At 32.8% G+C, this 25,067-nt stretch overlaps 1 protein-coding gene across 1 annotated transcript; it reads right to left on the reverse strand.

Annotated features, from left to right (window-relative positions):
- Nucleotides 1–10,962: 10,962 nt before the first annotated feature.
- On the reverse strand, nucleotides 10,963–12,081 carry LOC146530844 (uncharacterized). The gene has a single exon (XM_085199442.1). It carries the CDS (start codon nucleotides 12,030–12,032, stop codon nucleotides 11,223–11,225), a length of 810 nt encoding a protein of 269 aa, XP_085055568.1. The 5' UTR covers nucleotides 12,033–12,081; the 3' UTR covers nucleotides 10,963–11,222.
- Between the last annotated feature and the right edge of the window lie 12,986 nt (nucleotides 12,082–25,067).

Below are 25,067 nucleotides of genomic sequence, written 5' to 3' on the forward strand. Positions count from 1 at the left end.
AGGGCCTACGGAGCCCAAACCATCAGCCACTGCCTCCGATACGCTCAGAGGCAGCCTCCTTATAACTGTCCCCCTCCCGTACAATTGAGAGCATTAAAATAGTACCGAGCTTTTTTAAATTCTAATGTACGGATAAATGCACTTTAAATAGTTGGACATACCTTATGTCAAGTAATAGCCCGAGTCCCTCTTAAGGCAACTAAGATAAGGTGACTGGCTAGAACTTTTGCTGAAGAGGCCATACCGAAGATCCCGTGATTGCTAAATACTATGGAGCCCATTGCTAAATGTTATGACGTTCACAGCGATGGCAGTAACCATGAATAAGCAGCAAATCCACAATTCTTTTATCCTCACTCCTCCAGGATTGAGAAAATGAACCTCCGATATTCCGTGTTTGAAACACTTTTCCTGCCAGGAGGCTTTGAAATTGTCTTCGAATCCTTGTGTCTAATTCTTCCGAGTATTCGCCTGCAATTGTCAAAAGAAGCCAAAAGAAAGTCCCACGCAGATTTATCCATTGTTATTCGTTAACTCGCTTAGGATACGCTCCCAGCGATTATAACATTTCAACAACGTTAGTAATTATCCTATTACAAATAAATAAAAAAGATTTATCTAAAAATAGACAGACTTATATATGTCGCAGAATAAGGTGGTTGGGACCGGAGCTTGTTCCGATCCCATTTCTGATTGTCATCGATCGGAGTCACGTCAGAGTGACAGGCAACGCCATCTGGTTTTGACAACTGGCAACTATTAAATAATCCGCTTCCCTGATATATATGAGGAGAACAGAATTTTTTATATATTTGATAACTCGCTCAGGATACGCTCCTAACGAATTTATCGTATTTAAACGAAGGTAGTATATTAATGGATAATACAACTAAGTAAACTCGGTGAAAACCGATTTATTTAGTAAACTCCGTTTACATCGCATGACATTATGCCGAGAACGTCTCCAAGAGCGTTAAACAAGCGATGAGTCCTCTTGCTTTTTGTAATGCCCGTTAGTTGAATAAAATTGGGCCATAACTGCTGAAAATCTGAGACATATACCTAACCTTATTGTAGGTTATAACACAGCCGTGTTCGGTAAGCTCAGAATCCACTACAGTATTGGTATATATAATACCAAGCAATAGAACAGTATTACATGCATGTAGAAACTTGTTACACAAGAGATTCAAATGACTCACCCGTTGTCCAGTTTGTTACCTTTGAATTTCGCAAAAGCAAATTCTCTTGATGAGGATGAACATCTTTGCTGGAGGCCTTTCCAGGAGTAGGCCCGATATAGAAATCCGGTTCACGATGTGTAGAAATTCCACCTCCAACACTACACTTACCACAGCACTTTCACTTTTAAACGATGTTACTCTAATGGGAAATAACGACGCTATGAGGTAAGAAGTGTAGTGTCGCCTATTATACGTTCCGGCGCCCTACCACCTGAGACCACGTGACTTCCGGCGATCGCTGATTGGTCGAAGACAGCAACCGGAAGTGAAAATCATTGGATAATCAAAGGGAAGTATACAGCGCCCTCTCACAGATGCTGTGCATCGTCACATCCCAAATAATATATTATATTCATTACGATGCCAGCGATAGGTTGTGGCTTCGATTCCCACTTGAGGAAGTGAGATATTTGCTATTTCCTTTTTATTCGCTCTGGTGTTAAGGCAGCGTTGAGTTACGCAACTCAACACGCAATGCCTACACAATTCGGCGGAAAAATAGTTAACCTAGTGTCGTAACTCATTTTATTTGCAACAATGATTAAGTTGGAATGTATTTATGAGTTGTTAGTTTCGTTTGTTGTAATTACTATCATAATTAAAATTATTTAATAATTCTAGAACTATTATTTAATAATTTTAATTGTAGAATAATTATAGTAGTAATTAAATAATTTTAATTAGGAAATTTCATTATATCATATATGTGATTTTGTATGTAATAGGAAAGTTCTTTTAATATAAGGATATACGCCAGAGGTAACTGTCACGTCTGCTTGCAACAAACACAGTACAACATTACTGCCGCAATAAAAGAAAAAGGACCGTCCAGATTATATAAGAATATAGTATGGTTTATATACGTATATATTTATAATAAATAAATATATAATAAAGATTTTTCCCTAATTTTCCTAAATATTTCAGAAATATATTTATAGGTTTAAATGCTTAAATCGATTATTAGCAAATTTTCACACCATAAGATAGATAGATAGATAGATAGATGGTTGTGACAAATTTAAATATATTATATGTTTTTTATTTAAGCCTCACTGCTCAGGCAAAAATAATAGAGTGTTAAGATGCTTTTTTCGAAGATGACAACTTCTTTGGAATTCGAGAAATTTCGTATTAAATGGCGTAACTCAACGCTGCACTTCGTAAATAATTTCCTAAGTTTGGTAATGCCCAACGATGGGCTTTACGTGTGAAACGTCACATACTATAAAGTAATTTCTATGTATCAACTTAAGTGTAAAGACTTATATTTAAGATTGTGTTCTTGTCCAGTCCCTGGAGACGACGTCGGCTGCGCGTAATGGGGCTCGGAAACATAATACCTAGTTATCGGCCATTTTGGCATGGGGAAATAAGATAAAGGGTACCATTACTACCTTTGCGGTTAAATTTATTTTGTGGTTTAGTTTATGTAAAATGTTGAGTTACCTTTATGTTAAAAATATAAATATATTTATTTATACGGTTATGGGTTCGATTCGCACTCGGAGAATACACTCGGAGAATGCACTCGGAGAATGCACTCGGAGAATACACTTCTAGGTCCCTGAATATTTACAGTATTTTTTCAAACTAAAATTATTATTAATAATTGATATAATTATAACGGCTTCAAAAACGACAATTTTGAAGCTTTTCGAGTATAAGTAGTATAAGTAATGAAAGTTTTCTGTGTGTTAAGTGTAAATATTTTTAAAATTATTTCTATTTCATTATTAATAAATAATTTATTTATTCTTCCATATAAATTGATATATTTATTGAAATGTTTCTCTAAATATTCAATTTACATAAATTTAAGATGAGTATGTTTTATGAGCTTAACTTTACTCGTGAGAGTTTTGCCCCTGCAGGCTCCGAAACACATATTACTGTGAACGACAAAAGTTTTAAATAATAACCGTTGGAAATTGAAATCTGTTTTTAAAGTAGGCAGTTACTAATTGTTTCTTTCATTTCAAAAGGATAATGCCAAAATAACTAAAAAATATATTGAAATGAGCTTCATTCTTTACCCCGCGTATATCAGGGTAAACAGAGAGACCTAGTGTTAAGTCACTCCGTTCTCTACTTTCCGCCGAATTTTGTAAATATTATTTAAATTTAAAAAAAGCAAATTCTAATCTGTAATTTTTTTTTCCCATTAAATAACGATTGCACTTTAGTAATGGATAGGTGAGATTTACGTTTACACTTTTTAAAGTTCTCGCATACTCCATAGGTACTTTCTACTTACTTTCTTCCTTCCGTACTAGTAGCTCGTAAGGCAAATAGAAAGAATATCTACAAAACTATAATTTTATTTTCCACCTATTAATAAAAAATGCAATTAATACAGTACAGCAAGCACTGGAAAAATATTTGTCTAATAAATATCAACATTTCAGTTTCAATTTACCAAAAATTCATACATAGATATTATTTAAAACAAAAACATACCAAGTTATATTATAATAAGAAATATAATCCAACACTATTATCGATTATCTTTACGTTCTCTTGTTTAATATTATTGCAAAGAACGTTCCTCAAGGGGCGTCTCAAGGGACGGCGTCGGACAGACAGACGGTACATGCGATACCAAGTTCTAAATGTCTTTGTTACAGGTATAAGAAAGTGGCATTTGAATAATGCAAACATCTTTTACTCGTACTTGCAAAGTTAATTTTAAACAAAAGATTAATTTAAATTCTAGTAAATTTTAATTGCTATTTAAATAAAATCTTGAAATTATGGTGCTTTCTTGTGTTTGTTGTTTTATGCTTTAGTCAATGGTTGTTATTATATTTTTAATTTATTTTGTTGTCCTTAACGATGTATCTCACAAACAGCAGGGTAGGCAGAGGGAACCTAGTATTAAGATACTCTGTTTTCCATTTTATGCCGAATTCTGGAGGCAATGCGTGTCGAGTAACGGAATTCGTCGCACCAGAAGGAGAAATTAAAATCTATACTTATAATAAATCTGTAGAAAAGTAATTTTTGTACATTGAAAATATAAAAAAAAAATGGCTAGGGTGTTAAAGGACAATTAACAGAATCCATTTCCAGCATTTTTGGATTTTTTGTCTGTTTGTCTGTTTATGTGAACACGTATCACGTAAAAAGTACACAACAAATTTAAGCAACTTTTATATATAAAAATTACAAGTAAATCAGAGTAGGTAGGTTAGTTTTTATTTCATTGTAATCGCTTCACTCTATCAAAAGAAAAACATATTCAAAAGCAATTTAATTTTAAAATTCAATACACGCTAAACAAACAAAACAGTAGTGGAGTCAGCAATTGACTAGTTTGCCGTATCACGGCCGTGGTCTGCAGTCGGATGCACAATGCATACAAAGTGAACTGGATCCTATGATCTGTGATTTCTTCTATAACGTCTAGATATAGTAGAGTAGAATAGTACTACTACAGTAGTAAGTGACAGTGATGCAGCAGAGATTTAAATGCTGAGAATACAAACTATTTCAGAAATGCAGTATATTTTGCGTCCGTTATTTATTTCTTATTGATATTTTCCAATCTATATATATAAAATCGAAAGGTCACTCACTCATCACGAAATCTCAGCAACAACATGTGCTAGGAATGTAAATATGTGTAATGTGCATAGGAGTTATTTATAGCACGTAGGTGCTCGCTAAGACGGGAATTTGCAATATTCGACTTCTAAGGGATTGTTTTTGGGGTTGAAAGTTTGTATGAAACTTCGTTACTACAAATGCTAGGAGTCTCAAATTTTGCATGGACGTCACTTATAGGACGTAGGTACTCATGAAGACAGAAATTTAATAATAAAGTAGTTCACGCAGGCGAAGCCGCGGGCGGGCCGTTATTGTCATATATATATTCGTTGGACTATTCTATTTGAATAAATGTATCTGTTAATGGAATATTATCTATGTAGCCGTCGTGGCGCAGTGGCGGATATGACTGTAAGCGATCGGTGATTCTCAGTCAAAGTAATGAAATCTTTATTTTAAACTTTTATTTCCCTGCTCTGATAAGAAAAGAAAGCGAAATTTTGAATTCTGCTATTCGAAAATTCGGCGGAAAGTGGAGAACGGAGTATTTTAACAATAGGGTATAACCTGCTATGTGCGCTATACAGTGTGAAGCTAAAAAAATATCTACTACATTATGATATAATTGATTAATGCTTATTATGTGTATTATTCGTATTGTCTTTAAATTTGTATATAAATTACAAAATCGGTTTCCATAAAATTATATTTCTATAGCATTTAACACAAATAAATGAATATTAAAATACAGAAATAAAGCTTGTATTCTAGTTTTTTTAAAATAAAATAATGAACGAATATATATATTCTCGCCTTTGACACCAGAAACTCCACTATTAATTGACAATCACCGGTCGGCATAAAGTATAAATTGGAATCATGTCAACTTTTGTAACTTGAATTAATATTTTTTTACCTACATTCACTAGTTAAAAATAATTGAGCAAAAACTCGGCCACATGCTCAATTCAATACAAAACTAATAAATAATTGAAAATTCATTACAAACTTTGGTCCAGATTTTAAAGGTAGACTGAGCTTAAAATTTATTAAGTAGACTTAAGCTCGCAAAGCTGTGTACACGTGTCGATTGCAATAACACACGCTCTGATAAATTATTTATTAATGGAACGGGTCGAATGAGTCTTGTAGAGCATTATATGTAATTTTATATATTGAGGCCAAAGTGACTGTAAACGCTATAGGTTGTGAGTTCGATTCCCACTCGAGGAAATTAAAAATGTAATGTTTTATTTTACTTTAACTTCTTTGCTCTGGTGCCGCAATTACCTATATCCGCACACAGTATAGTAGAAAGAGTCAACCTAGTGTTAAGAGACATCGTTCTCCACTTTCCGCCGAATTCTAGAGGTATTGCGAGATAAGTGGCGGAACTCAACGCCGTGATTTGCGCCAACATCAGTGGGAAGAAATGAAAATATGAAATATCTACTCCATTCTGAGTGTGAATCGAACCCACAACCAACACGCTTATAGCCGCACCTTTGTTCCCTTGCACCAGGATGATATCATGAAAACGTATTATACCTAATTATTATCTTTAACCTATTTTATACATTTTTCTATGATATTTATATACGAATTGACATTTGATCCTCATTACCGGGTAAATTGAACTCTCAACTAAGAAAACGAAGTGACCGAGTTTTATATTTCAATCTGAGACGGGGCTGTTTAATAGGTTTCCATTTAGTGCCTAGGTACTCTATTGCTGTTAGCGGTGGAATATTAGTTTATAGGCTAACTTCACTCCGCTTTCTACCTCTCAGAGTTATAGATTTTTGCATTTCATTCCGAGCCAGGTGCATTTAACTGCATTCAGATTTCCATTTCCTCGTAATGAAATTGTTAATAGATAAGTTTATTAAATCGCTTCTGGCGATTTGAATCGGTGTAATTTAAGATTATTTTCTTCGTCATTTAATGTATTTTAGCCGGTTAATTCTTTTTAGTGGTGGACAGTTGCCAGTTGAGTTTAATAAATTTTTAAATATTAAAAATTCTGCTAAAAATATATATGAAAAAATATACTTAAGCCCTAAGTAATATATTTTTTTTAATTCATAATTAATAGTTAATACTTATAAATTATAAGTATATAATTTTTTTTTTTATTGCAGTTTTCTAATAATATTTATACACATAATAGTATGACGAAGTCACCAATTTATTTTGACTTAGAAACTTATGTAACTTTGAAAGTAATATTGAAATCATAATTCATTAAAATATATTAATTCAACCTGTCGTAAAATTGCTTAAAGGAATGCAAAATTTTTTCGGTCTAATAATTTGTTATAATTTTCACATTAATAATCTTTATGAACTACTAGCAACGCGCTCGCGGCTTCGCTCGCTTGTACTATACAATATTTTTTAACCTGATTCGAATTATTTTCGTGATTTAATAATATTATCATTTTAAGACAACATACATACATTGATTGCTAAAGTTTGAGCCAATTAAATAAATCACTTATTTTCTAGCAATATTGTCCTAAGAATAGCTTTTTTTGTTTTTGAACCGATTAAAATAAAACATACACTAAATGTTAAGAAAAGTTTACCAAAATATAACAGTGAAAATCGGATTTGAATTAGTTAAGTCGTTTCTGAGATTAGCGTGAACTAGCGCGCAGATAAACAGACAGACAAGACAATTTTATTGTATATGTTATTGTAATGTATAGATTAAACGTATATATATATAAAATAAAATTGTATAATTAATTAGTTCTGCGCGAAGGTCTTAACATAGCTGGAAGTGAACTAATTGAATTACGAGTATAAGCTTATCAAAGCGGAAGTAAGCACAAATTCCGCTATGACTATTTAATTCATTTTAAATTTTTATATGAAATTTTAACAATTTATTAATTATTTTCCTTTATTCTGTTCATAAATAACTTAAAGATAAATTAAACGGAATTAAGGTATTCGTAAGCCTCACATTTTCTCTCCGGAGAGAGCTTCCGTCAAGACACTCCGTTCTCCTTTTTCTACCTGAATTAAATTAATTTTAATGTAATTTATTTTATATACGTTCTTTTTATTTATTGGTTACTTTATAAAGGGTACCGCGAAAACTTCGTAGTCGTGCAGTAGGACAGAGGTTAATTATAAACCTGGTGGTTATGGGTTCGTTATTGGTTTTTGAATTAGCACGGAAAGAGGAGATAAACGCTTTTCGATACTAAATGTTGGAACAGATAATTCCACCTAAAAAAAACCTGGGAACCTGGTACTTATACTTCACTTTATACATTTCCATTAAGACACTTCTGTTTCTCACTTTCTATCAAATTTTTAAGGCATTACAGGTTGAATGGCGCAACTTAACGCTGCATTTTGCTTCATTACTAGAGCGATTAAATGAAAATGAAAATATTAAATATTTCGATCCCCCGAATGAGAATCAAACCCACAACTTTAGCATTTAAAATCGCACGCTTGTATTCCTGCGCCATAATGGCCTCTTTATCTTGTTAAAATAATAAATAAAGCTCATTTGGTTCATTAATAGTTCACAATTCCTGCAATTTCTATTACTAAAGGTTAAACAACCTTGAACTAAAATTTCTACATGTTTTGCTCTTCTCGGCTTCGACGGTGTAACACTTTAGCTAATGATGTACGTCAATTATTGAGAATGATTGATGAGTTTTTGAAGATACTTTGCTAGTTTAGCAAAATATTTTGACAATTTCTTTTTGAATTTTTTTTACAAATTTTTAATCTTATGATAAGGTTAATTTAGTAATTTAATGTCTATATATTTATTTATACTATTACTTTTATAAAAAAAACAATCGTAAGAATATTGAGGTCATCGTAGTGACGGCAGTGGTGATAGTGTGTGACTATCACCCCCACCACATATTTTTTTATTTTTCGATTCTTGCTCAAATAAATGTTTATATATAATTTGTAAGTAAGATAGACAAGGTGCGGCGTTGAATTCCGCCACTTACAGAATAACTCGAAATTTTGCAGAAAGTTATATCAGAAGCTTACAAAAAATTATATAAGAATCTTTGGGCTATTATTGGGTAAAAAAAAATAGTAAAGACCTCCATACAGAAAAAAGAAATCCTAACAATAAATAAATAAGTTGTAAAAAGGGTAAAATAGCTCGAAAACAACATATGGGTTAGTGGTAGGGAGCTTGGATGGTTTCTAAGGGGCAACGAGTCAAATCCGCAATTATTTAATAAAAAAACATTAAACACTAAATTTCTCTACTTCTGCGAAAAACATAAGACATATAATTATTATGTAATTAGGTCTAAATAAATAGACGTGGGATTTTGGCGAGTATTTTCGCATGTCATACATATTTTATCCAACAATATAATGTTGAAATATGAAACAATGTTACGAGAGTATTGCGAATACAAAACAATACACGAACAATCACCGTTAATCAAACTATTGGTAGCGCTAGTGTGACCAATGGAGGTAAAGGTTAGCCTACGTTCAACATCTACTTACTTATTGTTCTACGTTTTACACAATACGTCGTTTGAGTTATGAGTGTGCTTTCTATATAATCTTATTAAAATTAATTTGTAATATATTATTATGGTTTTATATAGATTTTTGTAAAAAAACTCTACGTGTATTAAAATTGACAGAATGATTTGTGTATAGACTATTAAGAGAAGTAAAAGAAATCATAGAAGAAATGACGACTGAAATTTTTATATGATTTTGTCAGTTTCAATTTAAAATAATTATTCTTAAAAACAGTATTCTGACAATATTTTTTAAAAATACTAATTAAAATATTATTTAATAACTGATATCTTAGTCACCTTGTAATAACAATATTTGACATTGCATTGTGGTTTTATGCGAATAATATTTATTAAGTTCCAAGAATATAAGACGCTGTCATTTAAATCACCTTCACTTAATATGAAACTAAATTGTGGGTTCAATCCCCACTCGAAGAAAGGAAATATTTATTTAAATTTATATTCTCCTTTCTTCGTTCTGGTGTCAAGACAAAACGGCGTTGAGTTCCGCCACTCAACACGCAATGTCTTCAGAATTCGGCAGAAAGTGGGGAACAGTCTTCTTAACACGAAGTTCCCTCTGCCTATCCTGCTGTGTGCGGGATACATCGTGAAAGTTGAAGAAGCTTTTTTCTTATAACCTTAATAATCGTATATAGCCATAAAAAAGACAGCCAATACATCATTGCCATACAGTAGACTATCAAAATACTTACCCTTACTATTTATAAACAAACCCCAACGGTATCTGATGAAATGTCAGCAAGTTTTGACATTTAAAGCTTATACATTTTGAACCATATCCGTTGGTAATAGAGCTTAATTTTTCTTGAGATTCAGTTGTGATATTAGCTGGACCGAGCAGGTAAATGGAAAGGCGTGGTGGCGATATAATATCCATTTTATTAAGCAGTAAGGTGATCTAGTTATAGGTCTGCAAGTGAGGAATGCGGACGCCCACGCCTTGGAACCTTGGGCAGCAGGAAGTTGAAAGCAACTTTTATGTTCGAGTTTTTTTTTTGAAATGACAACTTAATAATAGTTGTAAGGTAATAGCAGTTATTAATATTATGTCTTTTTTTTTCATCTTTTTTTGGTAAACCTTCAATTTTTAGAAATGTTTATTTTGAGACGTTTTGTGATTAAAGTTTAAGAATTATGTCTTCTGTCTGGTAGATTATTTGTCGACTTTTTTTATAAATTATTATTGTTAATTTTATAAAAACAACTAAAGAATATTTTAATTTCTTTGTTATTTTTTTGCGCATATAATCATTAAAATAGATATTATCACATTATTAAGTGTTATAATTGCAATAATTATTAAAATTTATATGCAAGGAGATTAAACGTCATTTCTTAGGTATTTAGGTCACAATGTCACGGGTAATATGTTCACAAAGTCATAGTAATTAGCTGTATTGAGCTTTTCTAATTAGATTTTTTATATCAAGCCATATACTAAAATAAAGGAGTCTTTTTAAGATAGAATGAAAAAAAATATATAAATTAATTATTTTGACGACTTTTTTTTGATTCATTGAATTTCATTGACATTGAATTTCACGTCTCAGAAATTTAAAAACAATTTAATTAAAAACAAAAGTAATGAATATTAAATAAAACAAGAATTAAAAATAATAAGATAATAATAAATTTATTTACAGACTGCATTCATTGCTTCAGACACTTGAGTAACGATACCAACAGCGTTATATACTTTGTCCATTAGCACACAATATCACAGCGAACAACAATTAAGAAATGCTTCCGAAGCAAGGAGGCACGTGCCCTCAACTACCCTCTGATGACGCAGCGATTTACTAATTGATGCGAGTTTTTTACGTTTCAGGCATCACAAATCGCCAGGAACCCTTATTTTAAGTGAGATTTATACTTTGTGGAACGAGTAGGTGTAGCCGTCGGGGGCACGGTTCAGACTGAACTTGCCTGGAGGGAAGAAACGTGCTGGAGGTGGTGTGGTCGGTTCGTAGTAATCTTGGCGAGATTGCTGGGGCGCACTGTATTGTTGGTTTTGGATCCCGCTGTATTGGGCTTGTTGTACTCCGGGGTAGATGTTGTTCGTGTTGTATTGCGGCTGTGGGGCAGGTTGGTATTGTTGTTGTGGGGCTGGTTGATATTGTTGTTGTGGGGCAGGTTGGTATTGTTGTTGTGGGGCAGGTTGGTATTGTTGTTGAGATTGATAGTTATCACGTTCGTAAAGTTCAGGGTAGTATTGACCGTCGTCGGCGCTAGGTTTTCCACCGTAGTTGCGAGGCGCGACTGGGGCTGAGTATTGCTGAGGAGCACTGTACTGTTTGTAGTCTGGAGAGTTGTAACGAGGATCAGGGGTGTATCCTGGTGTAGGTGCCACGGGCTGAGGCGCAGTGGGGATATGATCTCCGAGAGCTTGGAATCCGTTTTTGCCCGCAATGTAATTCACGGTCTTCCTTTGTCCGGTGGGGTCAATGTATGAGTAACTACCTTTCCTGTTACCTTCAGCATCTGTCTCTTCTTTAAAATTGATACCATCTTCTTGCTGATAAGCGGCTCCGAAAGCACCGTTTCCACTGAGATACCGAGCTTCTTGCACAATTGCAGCTGTTTTGGGGTCACCCGCGTATTTGGGAACTCGTCTTCCACCCTCGTGTTGCTGACACGCGACCGCCGCCACAAAGGCTAATAATATGAGCCTGAACATTTTTTTAAATGTGCACTGCTCGCGTGAAAGTAACAAAGTGTGTACTTGCGGGCGGTAGAACTCGTTTTATAAGACAAGTAAAGGCCTTGACGCCTATTGGAAGGGTCCATGGGTGGAACTGCGAACATGTAGGTGACTTACGGAGCAACGGATACAGGTGGGTACATCGAGGAAGTAATATTATCGATGGCTGAACATGTTGTTATCCTTAGAAAACATCTTTGGTCTTTAAATGTTAATTAGTAGAAGGAACTTAAAGAATTTACCTTGGTGCCATAATTTAATGGGGCAGTTGTGGCACAGGGGCACCAGTATGTGAGTAAACGCGACTGGTTGATAGTTCAATCCCCACTAGAGAAAATGAAAAATTTAATATTTTATTTTTTTCCAGCGCGGCGTTAAGTTCTGCCACTCAACACATGCAAAATGAAAACGAAGTGTTTTAACACTAAATTTCCTTTGCCTACCCTGCTATATGCGGGATAAAGCGTGAAGTTGAATTAATATAAATGAACGAATGCCATAATTTAAGTCACTAATGAAGTAATGCGTCATTTCGACTATGAAGATCATGAGAATTTCAGATTAGTTTATGGTGGTCTTTTTCTATTGTGGTTAATATCATTAAGTTTAATGTTATATAGTTAGCATATATTTTTTAGATTTTCTCACTGGATTACTTTACAATTATGCAATTTAATTTTAGTCACAATGTCTAGCTTTTTAATTAGATTCAGTATTTTTTATAATATGTTTAATATTATTAACTTAGCTAAAAAAAACCACAAGCAAAAATTAATTAGCTCCCTTGAGATAGGAGCTCGATTTTGGCTTCGATGGGGATTATTTTAGAAGACAAATTTAATATGAACCTGTGAGGTGTAATAAATAGATACGATTGAGTCAAGTTAATATTCGCGCCAGGTCAATGGCTGTGAATGAAGTAAATTTGTGAAGTACTTGAATGTGGGGCACACGAAATATTAGTCTGTTTCCGTGTAAGATAGCTCTAAAATTTTACGTCATTTCATATGTATTTACGAAATATTTATATTTTTTTGTATTTTAATTATTATAATTTCAATTTATTATTCTCAGATTTTCTTTCATTTATAATGAGTTGGTTATATAAATTACTAGCGGCCCGCTCGCGGCTTCACCCGCGTTAACTATGTTATTATTAATTTGAGACTCCTAGCATTTGTAGTAACGAAGTTTCATACAAACTTTCAACCCCAAAAACAACCCCTTAGAAATCGAATATTGCAAATTCCCGTCTTAGCGAGCACCTACGTCTTATAAGTAACTCTTGTGCAAAATTTGGGATTCCTAGCACTTGTACTTTCTGAGATATCGTGATGAGTGAGTGACCTTTCGATTTTATATATGTAGAAGATGATAGTGTCCCAAGAATATTTTGAACTCATTTAATAATTTATTATTAGCTTCACGCCATATACCGCACACAGCAGGGTGGGCAGAGGGAACCTAATGATCAGACATTCCGTTCCTAATTTCCCGCCGAATTCTAGAGGTATTGCTTTGCCTCGCTTGCCACCACACCACTATTTCCTCAAGAGTGAATCGAACTCACAAATTAACATGTTTTCAGTCACTCACACTCACATATAATTTTCAATTTATATATGGTTTTGAGTATTATATATTATTTATCGTAAGTTATTTAAAAGTTGCGGTTTCTCTATAATATAAATAATTACAAACCAAACCAAAGTAGGGCGCATCTAGTGCGTCTTTTATTACGTTACAATATATAATCAGCGACCTAGATTACTTAATTGTATATAAATATAATTTGAAAATAGTCTATAGAGAATTGTATAATGTATATGAGTAAATATATAAATTAAATATAATTGTTTTTATGTTTGTAGATAATTTTATATTATTTTTTTGTACATTTCAGTATTGTTTAGTACATGCATAAGCTATAGATTAGCTATCTATTTTTTTAATTTATTTTAAAAATAGTACAGTATTTTTTTAAGAAATCATTAAAGTTGAGAAATATGAGGCCTCAGAAATATGGCGAAAAGTATGTTAATGGGAACGGAGTGTGATAACACTAGGTGCTTAGGTTCCCTTTGTCTAGCCTGCTATGTGCGAGATAACAGCATGAATCTAAGAAAATTAATAAATGTAAGTACACTCCTACTTAATAAATAGGCAATTTGTATAAATTTTCTCCGAATATGGGTAATTGATTTCCTTGTAGATCAGTGCAAGGAAGTTCCTCGTTACGTAAGATGTAACAGGAAGTTTATTGAAACGCATTATATTATTCAAATCGGTATTAGTATAGATTTGAATTATAAACTCGTACCTACAACTGTTAGTCAGAATTCGGCAGAAAGTGGGGAACGGAGTGTTTTAACACAATTCTGGAGGAATGTAATGGCACACTGAGTGATACTCAAGCCCCGCCTTGCCTTTTCTTTAGAGCGACGAAATAAAAATATTCAATATTTAATTAGCACGAATGGGAATCGAACCTACGACCTGCTGCGTTGATCGTCACACGTTTGTGCCCCGTTGCCACGACTGGCCTCATTATTTTCAAAATACGTTATTGAATATATTTATATTATTATATTATTTATTTATAAATACAAAGTTATATGCAATAAAGTATAAACCTCATCATATTGAAAGGTTACCAGTTGCCCGCACTCAAGGCCGTACCCGATTTGGTATGCGAGAGCGATGGCGGTATGAACGGACTTTGCTTTTGAGTTTAATAGAAATCCACCATTACTTCTGATCCCAAGCCTTGGGAAATTTCTTTAGAATGGTTTTTATTTTCTCGAGTTATTTTTGAAATCGAGTAATCTGGACGTGTAAATGAGGGAGCAAAATTGACTTTCTGTTCTACATTTTTACCAATTACATTTAAGTATAATTTTAGTAATCTCCTCTAGGAATTCCCATATTTCAATTTATTTTAATGTGACTATTTTATGTTGTATTTTCAATTTATAGAAAAAAGGTAAAAAAATCTGTAAAAGTAACAGAAGGAAAGTCACTGACCATATTGGTATCTGATATCTTATCGAGGCAACGCTCATTATTTATACAACGTTCATAATTGTGTACATAAAAATCTAAATCACGCTAAAATATTATATCAGATTAAAAAAAAGATATTAATGTTAAACTTTGAAATGAAACTCAGAAAAACTTTGAGTCAGACCAGAGGGCAAGATGCAGTCAGCATCTGCAAGAATCCAGGCCAGTATTATTAGAAATCTTTATCGGTACTTTGATATAATAATTATGTCTCTCATTCAGTTTACTACCGAACCTTTGCAGTAGTCCGTTGTCAGTGACCACGAAATTGTACGATACGTCGGGTTTCCATGAATAATACTATGCGATTAATCGGGTAAAAGAGTTTCATTTAAGAGAGTAAATAATTGCATATATTTTGCAAGAAAAACAGTGATTTTCTTTATATTTTATTCCTGTATCTTAATATCTAAAATAAATAGCAACGACAACATAGTAATATATGCTATACTTATATACCTATATGTTAGGAAGAATTGAAAGTCATTATACCAAGGTTGCAAAATCTTAATACTTTTCCTGTCAGCAGCCCTAACATGCGAATATTGAAAAAACATAATATAATTAAAAGTGATGTATTGGGATTAAGTTGACAAACGTTAACGTTAACGTTAACTTTAACGTTATTACTATTAATGAACTATTAGGTATATTTGTATTTTAATATAATTATATATCCGTTTTATTTTATAATGTTACGAACAAATTGCATAATATTTACCTTTATTTTGTCAAGATCAAGAGAAGTCAGCCGTGATGCAGTGGCAGAAGTGTGTGACTGTTAACGCGACAGGTTGTGCGTTCAATTCCCACTCGAGGAAATTTAATATTTAAGAAGTATTTATATTTGGGAAGTGGGAAGCACTAGACTCCTTCTGCTTACTTGCCAAATGCGTGATAGCGTGAAGCTGTATAAATGCAGAAGCAGAAGAATAAATATCAAGATATTTTTTTTCCCATGTATTTATAAAATAAAATCTGGATAAGTTTTATAATCCAAATGTCCATAAGCCGTACGTTCTACATGCGATTGACGTCATCAGACGGTATTTCACGTACGAGTAAATCTAAAGAAAATTACTTGAGGCGAGCAAATTGATCTTTATGACTTATTTTTCGATTACATCTCCTAATAATATTCTTTTATAAATCATGGGTAAAGGAAATACAAGATAAATTAACTTATTTGAGTTACACGCTGTATCCTGCATATAGCAGGGTGGGCTGAGGGAACCTAATGTAACTCTCTGTTTCCCACTTCCTGCCGAACTTTTCGAGGCGGTTTGAGTGAAGGAACTCAACGCCGTGTTTTTGCCTTGGTACCAGAGCGAAGAAATGATAAATTTAAATAATTCATTCCCCCGACCGGGAATCGAACTTACAGCCGTTGCGTTCTCTCTCCCTCTCTCCCTCTTTTAAAATCTTCTACAATTTTTATATTTATACTTCGCTTCTTAATATTATACATTAAACAATAAAAATAATTGATATTTAAAACGTGTTATTTTTTATTGTTCATGCAAAGTATATTTTTAAATAAGTGAAGGCGGAAATGATATGGATTAAATAAATTATTTGGACACCAATTTTAAATTGCTTACGTATTTCATATTTGACTTGTAAATAATGAGACCAGTCGTGGAGGTGGTGCATGGGCACAAGCGTGTGACTGTAAACGCTACAGGTTGTAGGTTCGATTTCCATTCGAGGAAATGAAACATTTTATTTTTTCATGGCAGAGGGAACCTAGTGTAAAGATACTCTTTTTCCCACTGTTCCCCGAATTCTGGAGGCATTCCGTGTTGAGGGGCGGAACTTTTTAATACATCTCCTGGCTTGGTGGCTTAACGCGTAATGCTTCTAGAATTTGGCGGAAAGTGGGAAACGGAAGTGTTTTAATACGAACGGAATGTCCTAACACTAGTTTCCCAGGTTCCCTCTACCTACCCCGTTACGTGTAGGATATAGTGAGAACCTAAAAATTAAATCATGTATCTTTCTTGGAATATAAGTTCACATTTCATAAAACTACTTTGCTATCATTAAGGATTAAATAATTTTATTAGTGTAGTCGAAGAGCCTTTAGTCTAGTTATAAAAAAGTATTCTTTTCCAAATGTGATATATTTTCCTTGAAAGCAATGTGGCTGCCAAAATGCTAGTACTATACTTTGTTCCTCCTAAATTAACTTTTTGCGAAGAGACCTTTGCTCTTTCTTAAAAGATTTTTTTCAGGTGATTTATTATTATCATTTCTATTCTTCGATTACAGAAGGTAAGAAGATGCGAAATGTAAAAATTATGGAAAACAATTCTTTTTGTTTTAAGACGTAATTTTTAATTTATAGATATTAGTAAAATAATACGTTAAAATGTCAAAAATATTTTATAATAAAAGCGGGCGAAGCCGCGAGTGGGCGCTAGTATATTAAAATAACAAAGTCGTGTACATACTTATTTTAATATAATTTTTAATTTAAATTGCATAATTTATTTCATATTCTATTAACATGTTGCAGTAAAAGAATAAAAAAGAGTAAAGTAATGACAACAACAAAGAAAGACAAATTTATTTGTATTCTATCGTTTTTTAATTAAGCACTTCCAATAAACTTTTAGAGCTTTAAGACAGCTTGTATACTTGTAACTTGCAGTACGTATTATGAATTTAACTTTATAATTTAGATTTAAGCTTCGATTGGAATTGGAAAAGTCCTTTAAACTTAAGAGAATCTCTTAATGGATTGTTCTTGGTGAACTACTCGGCATCCTTCCAAATTACAATCAAAAACTTACTTATACAATATATATATATATATCTATAGAGAGGTTTTAGTTTTAAGCAATATTATGATAGTCTGCCAGCAAAGTTGGACTTAAACGTGATAAAAAGCTAAAATACTTTGTGCCTTACAAAGTTTATTGGCTTACTAAAGTTTGCAGGAAAATGGTATATATATGGTCGTGGTGAAGTGGAGCACGCATCTGATTGAGGATATTACTTCGTAAAGATTTAGAAATGTATTCTATACCCACATGGAGATGTGAGTATTTGTAGGTTCAAATTTCGGGCGGTTGTAAGTTCTATTACCACTCAGGGAAAATTAATTCTTATCTATTAATATTTTCATTTCTTCGCTCTGGCACCAAAGGCAAAAGCATGTCGGTGAGTTCCGCCACTCAACACGCAATGCCTCCAAAAATTCATTAGAAAGTGGGGAACGGAGTATATTAACACTAGGTTCCCTCTGCCTACCCTGCTGTGTGCGGGATACGGCGTGAAGCTTTTTTTTATTTATATGCTTTTTTTACCTTGTTGTTTATTTTTGTCATTGAGTATCATTTTAAGCTAATAATATTAAAATATTTTTGACTCTTGATAACTAGTATACAAATTAGTCTAAATTCATGAAATTTAGCACATTTATTAATTTTTCTTGGCTATTTTATACCACCAGGCACCAAACCAACCATCAACCCTGTAGTCCAGTACAAGCAGAAAAAACACTAACTTGCAATTATAATAAAATCTATACGTGAAAAATTGTCACGCAAAATTTAGATCTTGAAATTTTATTCTAAGTGAACACAGATCTCGGCACCCATATAATTATATTTCTCATTCTTTTATCAGTGATGGAGAAAACGACCTATTACTTAATTTAACTTGTTTTTTTTTCACAGTTTGTTACTAATAGAATAATCTAAGCATGTTCTAATAAATACTCTAAAACAAAATAAAATAAAAATCCATATAAAATGCATTGAAACACTTATTTTTCACGAACAAATAACTAGTAACACAATAAGCGAGCAAACTTACTTCGCTACGCTCGTATAAGACAGAGAAAAGTTCATATCGCCAAGTTAAGACTTCTCTTTGTCTTATTTGTGTCTCTCCCCTGACTCCAGGATAGAATAGAGTGAATTGAGATTAATTTATTATATAACAAAGAAAACATTGAAAGCGGAACAGTCTCTATTAAGAGAAGCGGGCGGCAGCGGGACTATTAATTATGATTTCTTTTAACGCCTGCGGACAGCGCGCAGATGTGGACCTCATTTCGTATTTTAATGGGAACTGATCGATGGAAATTTGTAATGTCAAATATTTGTTTTTTGTGGATTTGTCTGTGGATTTTTATTACGGTAGATTATGTCGATTTTTATTAATTATTTTAATGTTTTCTAAGTTATTATTGTTTATTTGAATGAATTGTTATTGTTAGAATCTCCTAATGAATGAATTTGTTTAGATTTAAATTATATAACATATACTAGAGACCCCCTCCCCCCCAACACGCCCAATGCCCTTAGAATTCGGCGGAAAATGGCCAACGGAGTGTTTTAACACTAGGTTTCCTCTGTCTACCCTACTGTCTGCGCGATACAGCGCCACGCTAAAAAAAATTGATATACAAGATTGATTTTCACGGTACAGGTGAAAAATTGAGTTCACCATCGAATCTCTCTGTGTGCCAAAATGCTGGTTTGTTCAAATGGTTTTCACTATAAATATAAAAGCCAATGGCTACCGATTGAGCTGAAACTTTTATTACACATGTACAGTTTCCGGTTGAAAAACCTTGAAAATCTGTCTACAATGTCCGCGCTGCCTGTAAACCTAGCGTTGTTCAGCGTAGCTGAATTTCACAATAGAAAAGAACTCTATTTAATTTAATAATATTTAATTCTGGGGCCAGTTGTGGCACAAGCGTGATTGTTGACGCGACAGGATGTCAGTTCGATTCCCATTTGCGTTATTATTTACTACTAATTATTATTTTTATTTCTCTCCTCGAAAATTCGGCGGAATGTGGGAGCGGTGTCTTACTTGATCCTTTCTGCTTACACTGCTAAATGCGGGATACAGCGGGAAGCTAATGTATAGAAAACACTTTAATGATTATTATTTGCTTTTTTATAAAATATTTATACTTTCTAAATATGAACAAACTCATTTACTAAGTTTTTACAGGTATTTGTGTTAATCTTATATTATATCAATAGTTTTATCACGTTGTTTCACGCAAGGTTGAGAATGAAAATTATAGTTTAATTATTATAACTTTAATTATTACCAGTTTAATGTTCCGAGATATATATGTACACGAATATGCAAGATGATAATGTTTACTTTAGTTATAACTTATAAGCTGCTAGGTACTTACGTATTAGCTAGAGCTAACAAGTAGAAGTGCAGGCTGAGTGGAAACATTATATCTACTTGATATGAAATATATATATATATACTAGCGGCCCGCTCGCGGTTTCACCCGCGTGAACTATGTTATTATTAATTTCTGTCTCCATGGCTACGTCCTAGTGACATCTATGCAAAATTTGAGACTCCTAGCATTTGTAGTAACGAAGTTTCATGCAAACTTTCGACCCCAAAAACAACCCCTTAGAAGTCGAATATTGCAAATTCCCATCTTAGCGAGCACCTACGTCCTATAAGTAACTTCTATTCAAAATTTGAGATTCCTAGCACATGTAGTTTCTGAGATTTCGTGATGAGTGAGTGACCTTTCGATTTTATATATATAGATATATAGGTCAGTCAGTCAGGTAGGTCAGTCGTGGTGTACAAACTGGTACTGTAAACTGACTAGTTATGGGTTCGATCCCCACTCGAAGAAATTATAATATTTATATTTATATTTCCATTTTCTTCGTTCTGGTGTCAAGGCAAAGAGCGGTGTTGAATTTCCCCACTCAACAGGCAATGTCTCCAGAATTCTGCGAAAAGTGGAGAACGGAGTGTTCTAACCTTTGGTTTGATCTGCCTACTCTGCTGTGTGCGGGATACAACGTGAAGTTGATTTGATTTTAATAGGATATAGATGAAGCATTCAAGGCGCTGGGTGGGGCACAAGGGTGTGACTGTAACGCGACGGTTGTGTGTTCGATTCCTACTCAGGGGAATTAATTATTATTTTCTTTTCTTCGAATTAGAATAGTGAAATATATAACTAACTATGTTTTTAATTGTAATTAGGAAATAGCGATTGGACGGCATGTTATAAGGCACGATAATAAACTATTATAAACGTTTCATAAGTCGTGTTAACTTCTAAGCTTAAAGTTTTTCTATTTAGTTTAGTAGCCGAGCTCGTCAGGTTTTTTAAGTAAAATAGAAATATGTATACCTTATTCTTATAAAAGTTTAGATAGTATATATCTATCTGTATTCATAAAAAAAAACATAAAGCTTTAAGCAATAGATATATATTTCTTTTTTTTTTACCTTCTCGCTGTACTATACATACAGTAGGGTACGCAGAGATAATCTAGTGGTAAGACACTCCGTTTCTTATCTTCCGTCGAATTGACTATGTATATAAATATTATTTCAGCTAACATTTAGCCAAGTAATTCATGTTAAGTGTACCATTTAGATGTTATTCAAATTGCTTAATTCGCGAATACTATACAACTATTTCAATCAAAACATGTAATTCAAACGCGTGTTCTTCAACCTGGTCACGAGACGTCATCGTCGTTTCTTATAATTACTTTTCCTTGCCCTGAACAGATGCCCTTAAGATGAATGCCTCTTAATTATTTATGTATTTAATAAAATAAAAAGAGAATTCTAAACATTTTCCAGGAAGTCCTAACTACATATTCATATAATTTATGCTTCTTTAATTTTAAATAGAAATAGATTTTAAAAGGGTTTCTTTCTATATAAAAGCAGCCATAGGGAAATTATAGCTGGCCCTGAATGAGGATATGGAGATGTGATGAAATCTTATGTTGGGATATAAAAATGGGGTGACAAATTAATTACTGTTATATAATACATGTCCTGTAAGCGTTCCCCTCGCGGTGGAATTTTAATTACTATTGGGAAACGTCTTGAACATATTAAGCTTATGAGTCAAAGTGTAAAAACTAATTCATTTTAAAGCTTGAAAATCAGTACTCGAACTTTTATTTTATAAATGAACTATGTTTTACCTGCGGTTTCGCTCTCGAAGTCAATGGAAATGACTAAGAGTTGAGTATGACACATTCCAAGTGCCTGAGGCAAACCAGACCGTAGCGGTGGGTTATATAGGAACAATTAACGTGCTGTTAGATAGCCTATAGCGGTCCTCGGTAACTGAATTCAACACAAAAATATTTTTTCTATTTGCACCAGTAGTTTCTGGACCAAACAAACGTGCTTTTTAATATTAGCATAAATAATTAAAAGTGTCATATAGTTCAACATAGGCCTCCCTTAAGGAATGGCTTATGTTTTTGTTCCAATCAATTAAATCTATACTAATATAATAAAGCGGAAGAGTTTGTTTGTTTGTTTGTTTGTTTGTTTGTTTGTTTGTTTGTTTGTTTGAACGCTAAGATCTCTGGATCTACTGGTCCGATTTACATTGTTTTTGTTTTGTATGAAAGCTGCATTCTTCAGAAGTGCTATAGGCTATATAACATTACATTACAGATATAAACTAACATATTTTAAAGTACTTTCTAATTTGACATGCAATTTATTCTGCCATGTTAATAACAACCGTCGCGTCGCTACGCAACCGTTACCGCGACATTTTGATATTCATCCTTATGAAAATAAATATAAGAGTCACTTTTAGCATTTTATCTAGATTGAAATTATAGTTTACTACAGTAAACTATAATTTCAATCTAGTCATAGATATAATTTAATTTCTTTTATCCTTTTTTTTTCGAGGCAAAATAAGACATTGCATTCTGTACTTGTTCAACTGCTTTGTGAAATATCAAGACCTACTTTAAATATTTGCATAGTATACCTATTATTTACAATTGACCTTACTGTAGAATATGGATATTACCTATACAATTAAGAAATTGTCATAACATAATATAGAGTATTTATAATTATTGCATTCACTTATATCATATGTTTTTAGCTGTAATTCTTATCACACACGATTAGGTCTCAAAGCAACCTTGGCACGCAAAGGTATTAAAGTTTTTATTGAAATGCATTTATTGTGGCCATATGAGGCCAGTCGAGGCTCAGGGGTTGTAGGTTCGATTCCCATTCAAGGAAATATTTAAATATTTAACATATTTTTTTTTTCATTCTGGTGTTGAGACAAAGTGTGGCGTTAAGTTTCGCCTCTCTTTACGGAGTGCCTTCAGAATTCGATGGAAATGGAATGTGACACCAGGGTACCTGTGCCTCCTTGGTACAAACGGGATACAGCAATATAAGGCGAAAAACTATTAATATTTTTAGTAAAAAAATATTAAGAATCTTTCTGTTACAATATAACTGCAGTGTTTAAAACTACAGATTAGAATAGACGTAAAAAGATGTGATTTTGCTTAAAATTATGGAAAAATCATCTAAATTGCTCGTCTATTGCAATGACCTTACGTGAAACACTTTGTTCCACTTAAAACATCAAAGTACTTCTATATACTATATGGGTAGTTAGTATAATTTATACGCAAACACTAATTATAGCAGTTTAATGCTTTCGCTAAAAACACTATAAAAAGTAATTATTTTTGTGCATATCTTTGTTCTATTTATTTATATTATAATTAATCATAATATATTATTTATTTTTAATATAACCGACACATAAATATAATTATTTTTGAAATAATTATATTATTTTATGCTTGACAGCGTTAACGATTCAACCTTGTTTTGCTAACGGGTTGATCCGATTATTTTGTATCGCTTCGCTTTTATGTAATAAAAGAAAATTGCAATCTTATATGAGATAGAAATGTAATCCACAGCTTTTAAAGACGATTGTTTTAACTTATTTTATGTACTTTTCGATTTATTTTTTGTTAAATAATTTTATTTCCCTTTTTTTTACTAATCAATTAATAGGATAGATCCTTTTAAAAAAATATATTAATAATTAAAATTGCAAGGTTTTTTTTTTAAATTGATAATTCAAAAAAATATAATATGTAATTTTATTCGCGGTCGTGGCATTGTTTTAACGTGAATAATATGGAAAGTAGATTAATTAAAACTGATGGTTATTTTATATATTATTTAGAAAAGTATTTTTTAATGACATTATTACATTTTTTTCTTTTTTTCCCTCCCTAGAAGGGGAGATAAAAATTAAGAATATTTATACAATATTCTCTTTAAACTGAAAGACCACGGTAAAAATTATGTATATAAATATCTAAAAATCGTCAACAAAAATAGAAGCAGTATTCTATACTGAGTAAAACTCAAATAAATAGCATTTTCCAGATCCCTCGGTCTCATTTTCCTTGCAAAAAACAAATGATAACATAATTTGTGCTCATTTCTTTTCAGAATTATTGTTCACTCGAGCACTGTACTCACGAACGCTAGACACTTATTTCAATAGAGAGGCCGCTCTCAAGATGGGTTTCACTGTGAGAGAGACAGCAAATATTGATTTACAACCCTCGATACAGAAATGGAATAAATTGGAATATTAATTTCGCACGACAATGCTTGCAAACAAATTAAAGTGTGCCAGATGTCTACCTCAGATATCTTCTATTTCCTTTCATGTTTGGCCATTTATATAAGGAAGCATGCCAAAATTAATTTGCGTTAGTACGTAGCTAAGTTGAGATCGAATTACGAATAATAGATATTACAAGTTCTATATTGTTTATAAATAAGGCTTCTTTATTATGGTAAAATATTTGTTTTAGCTTCTCCAAGCGGCGTAGGTAGAGAGAACTTGAGAATCTAGTGGGAAATTAGTACGTTCCGATTAAGAAACTTCCGTTTTCGATTTTCCGCCGAGTTTTGGGAGCATGGCGTGTTGATTGACGTAATTCAGCGTCTCGCTTTGCCTCGACGTCAGAGCGAAAAAATTTTTTAAATATTACATTTCTTCAACTGGAAATTGACTCGACAACCTGCCGCGTTTACTGTCACAAGCCTAAGCACCTGCGCCTCGACTGTCCTTCGATGGTGAAATATAATTTAAACTACACT

Source organism: Heliconius melpomene, chromosome 16, assembly GCF_056956725.1.
Source record: "Heliconius melpomene rosina isolate 202511_hmr_F chromosome 16, ASM5695672v1, whole genome shotgun sequence".
Taxonomy (NCBI): domain Eukaryota; kingdom Metazoa; phylum Arthropoda; class Insecta; order Lepidoptera; family Nymphalidae; genus Heliconius; species Heliconius melpomene.

Excerpts from the sequence above, each read along its gene's own strand:
- LOC146530844 (XM_085199442.1), bottom strand. The coding sequence starts at position 12,032 with ATGTTCAGGCTCATATTATTAGCCTTTGTGGCGGCGGTCGCGTGTCAG.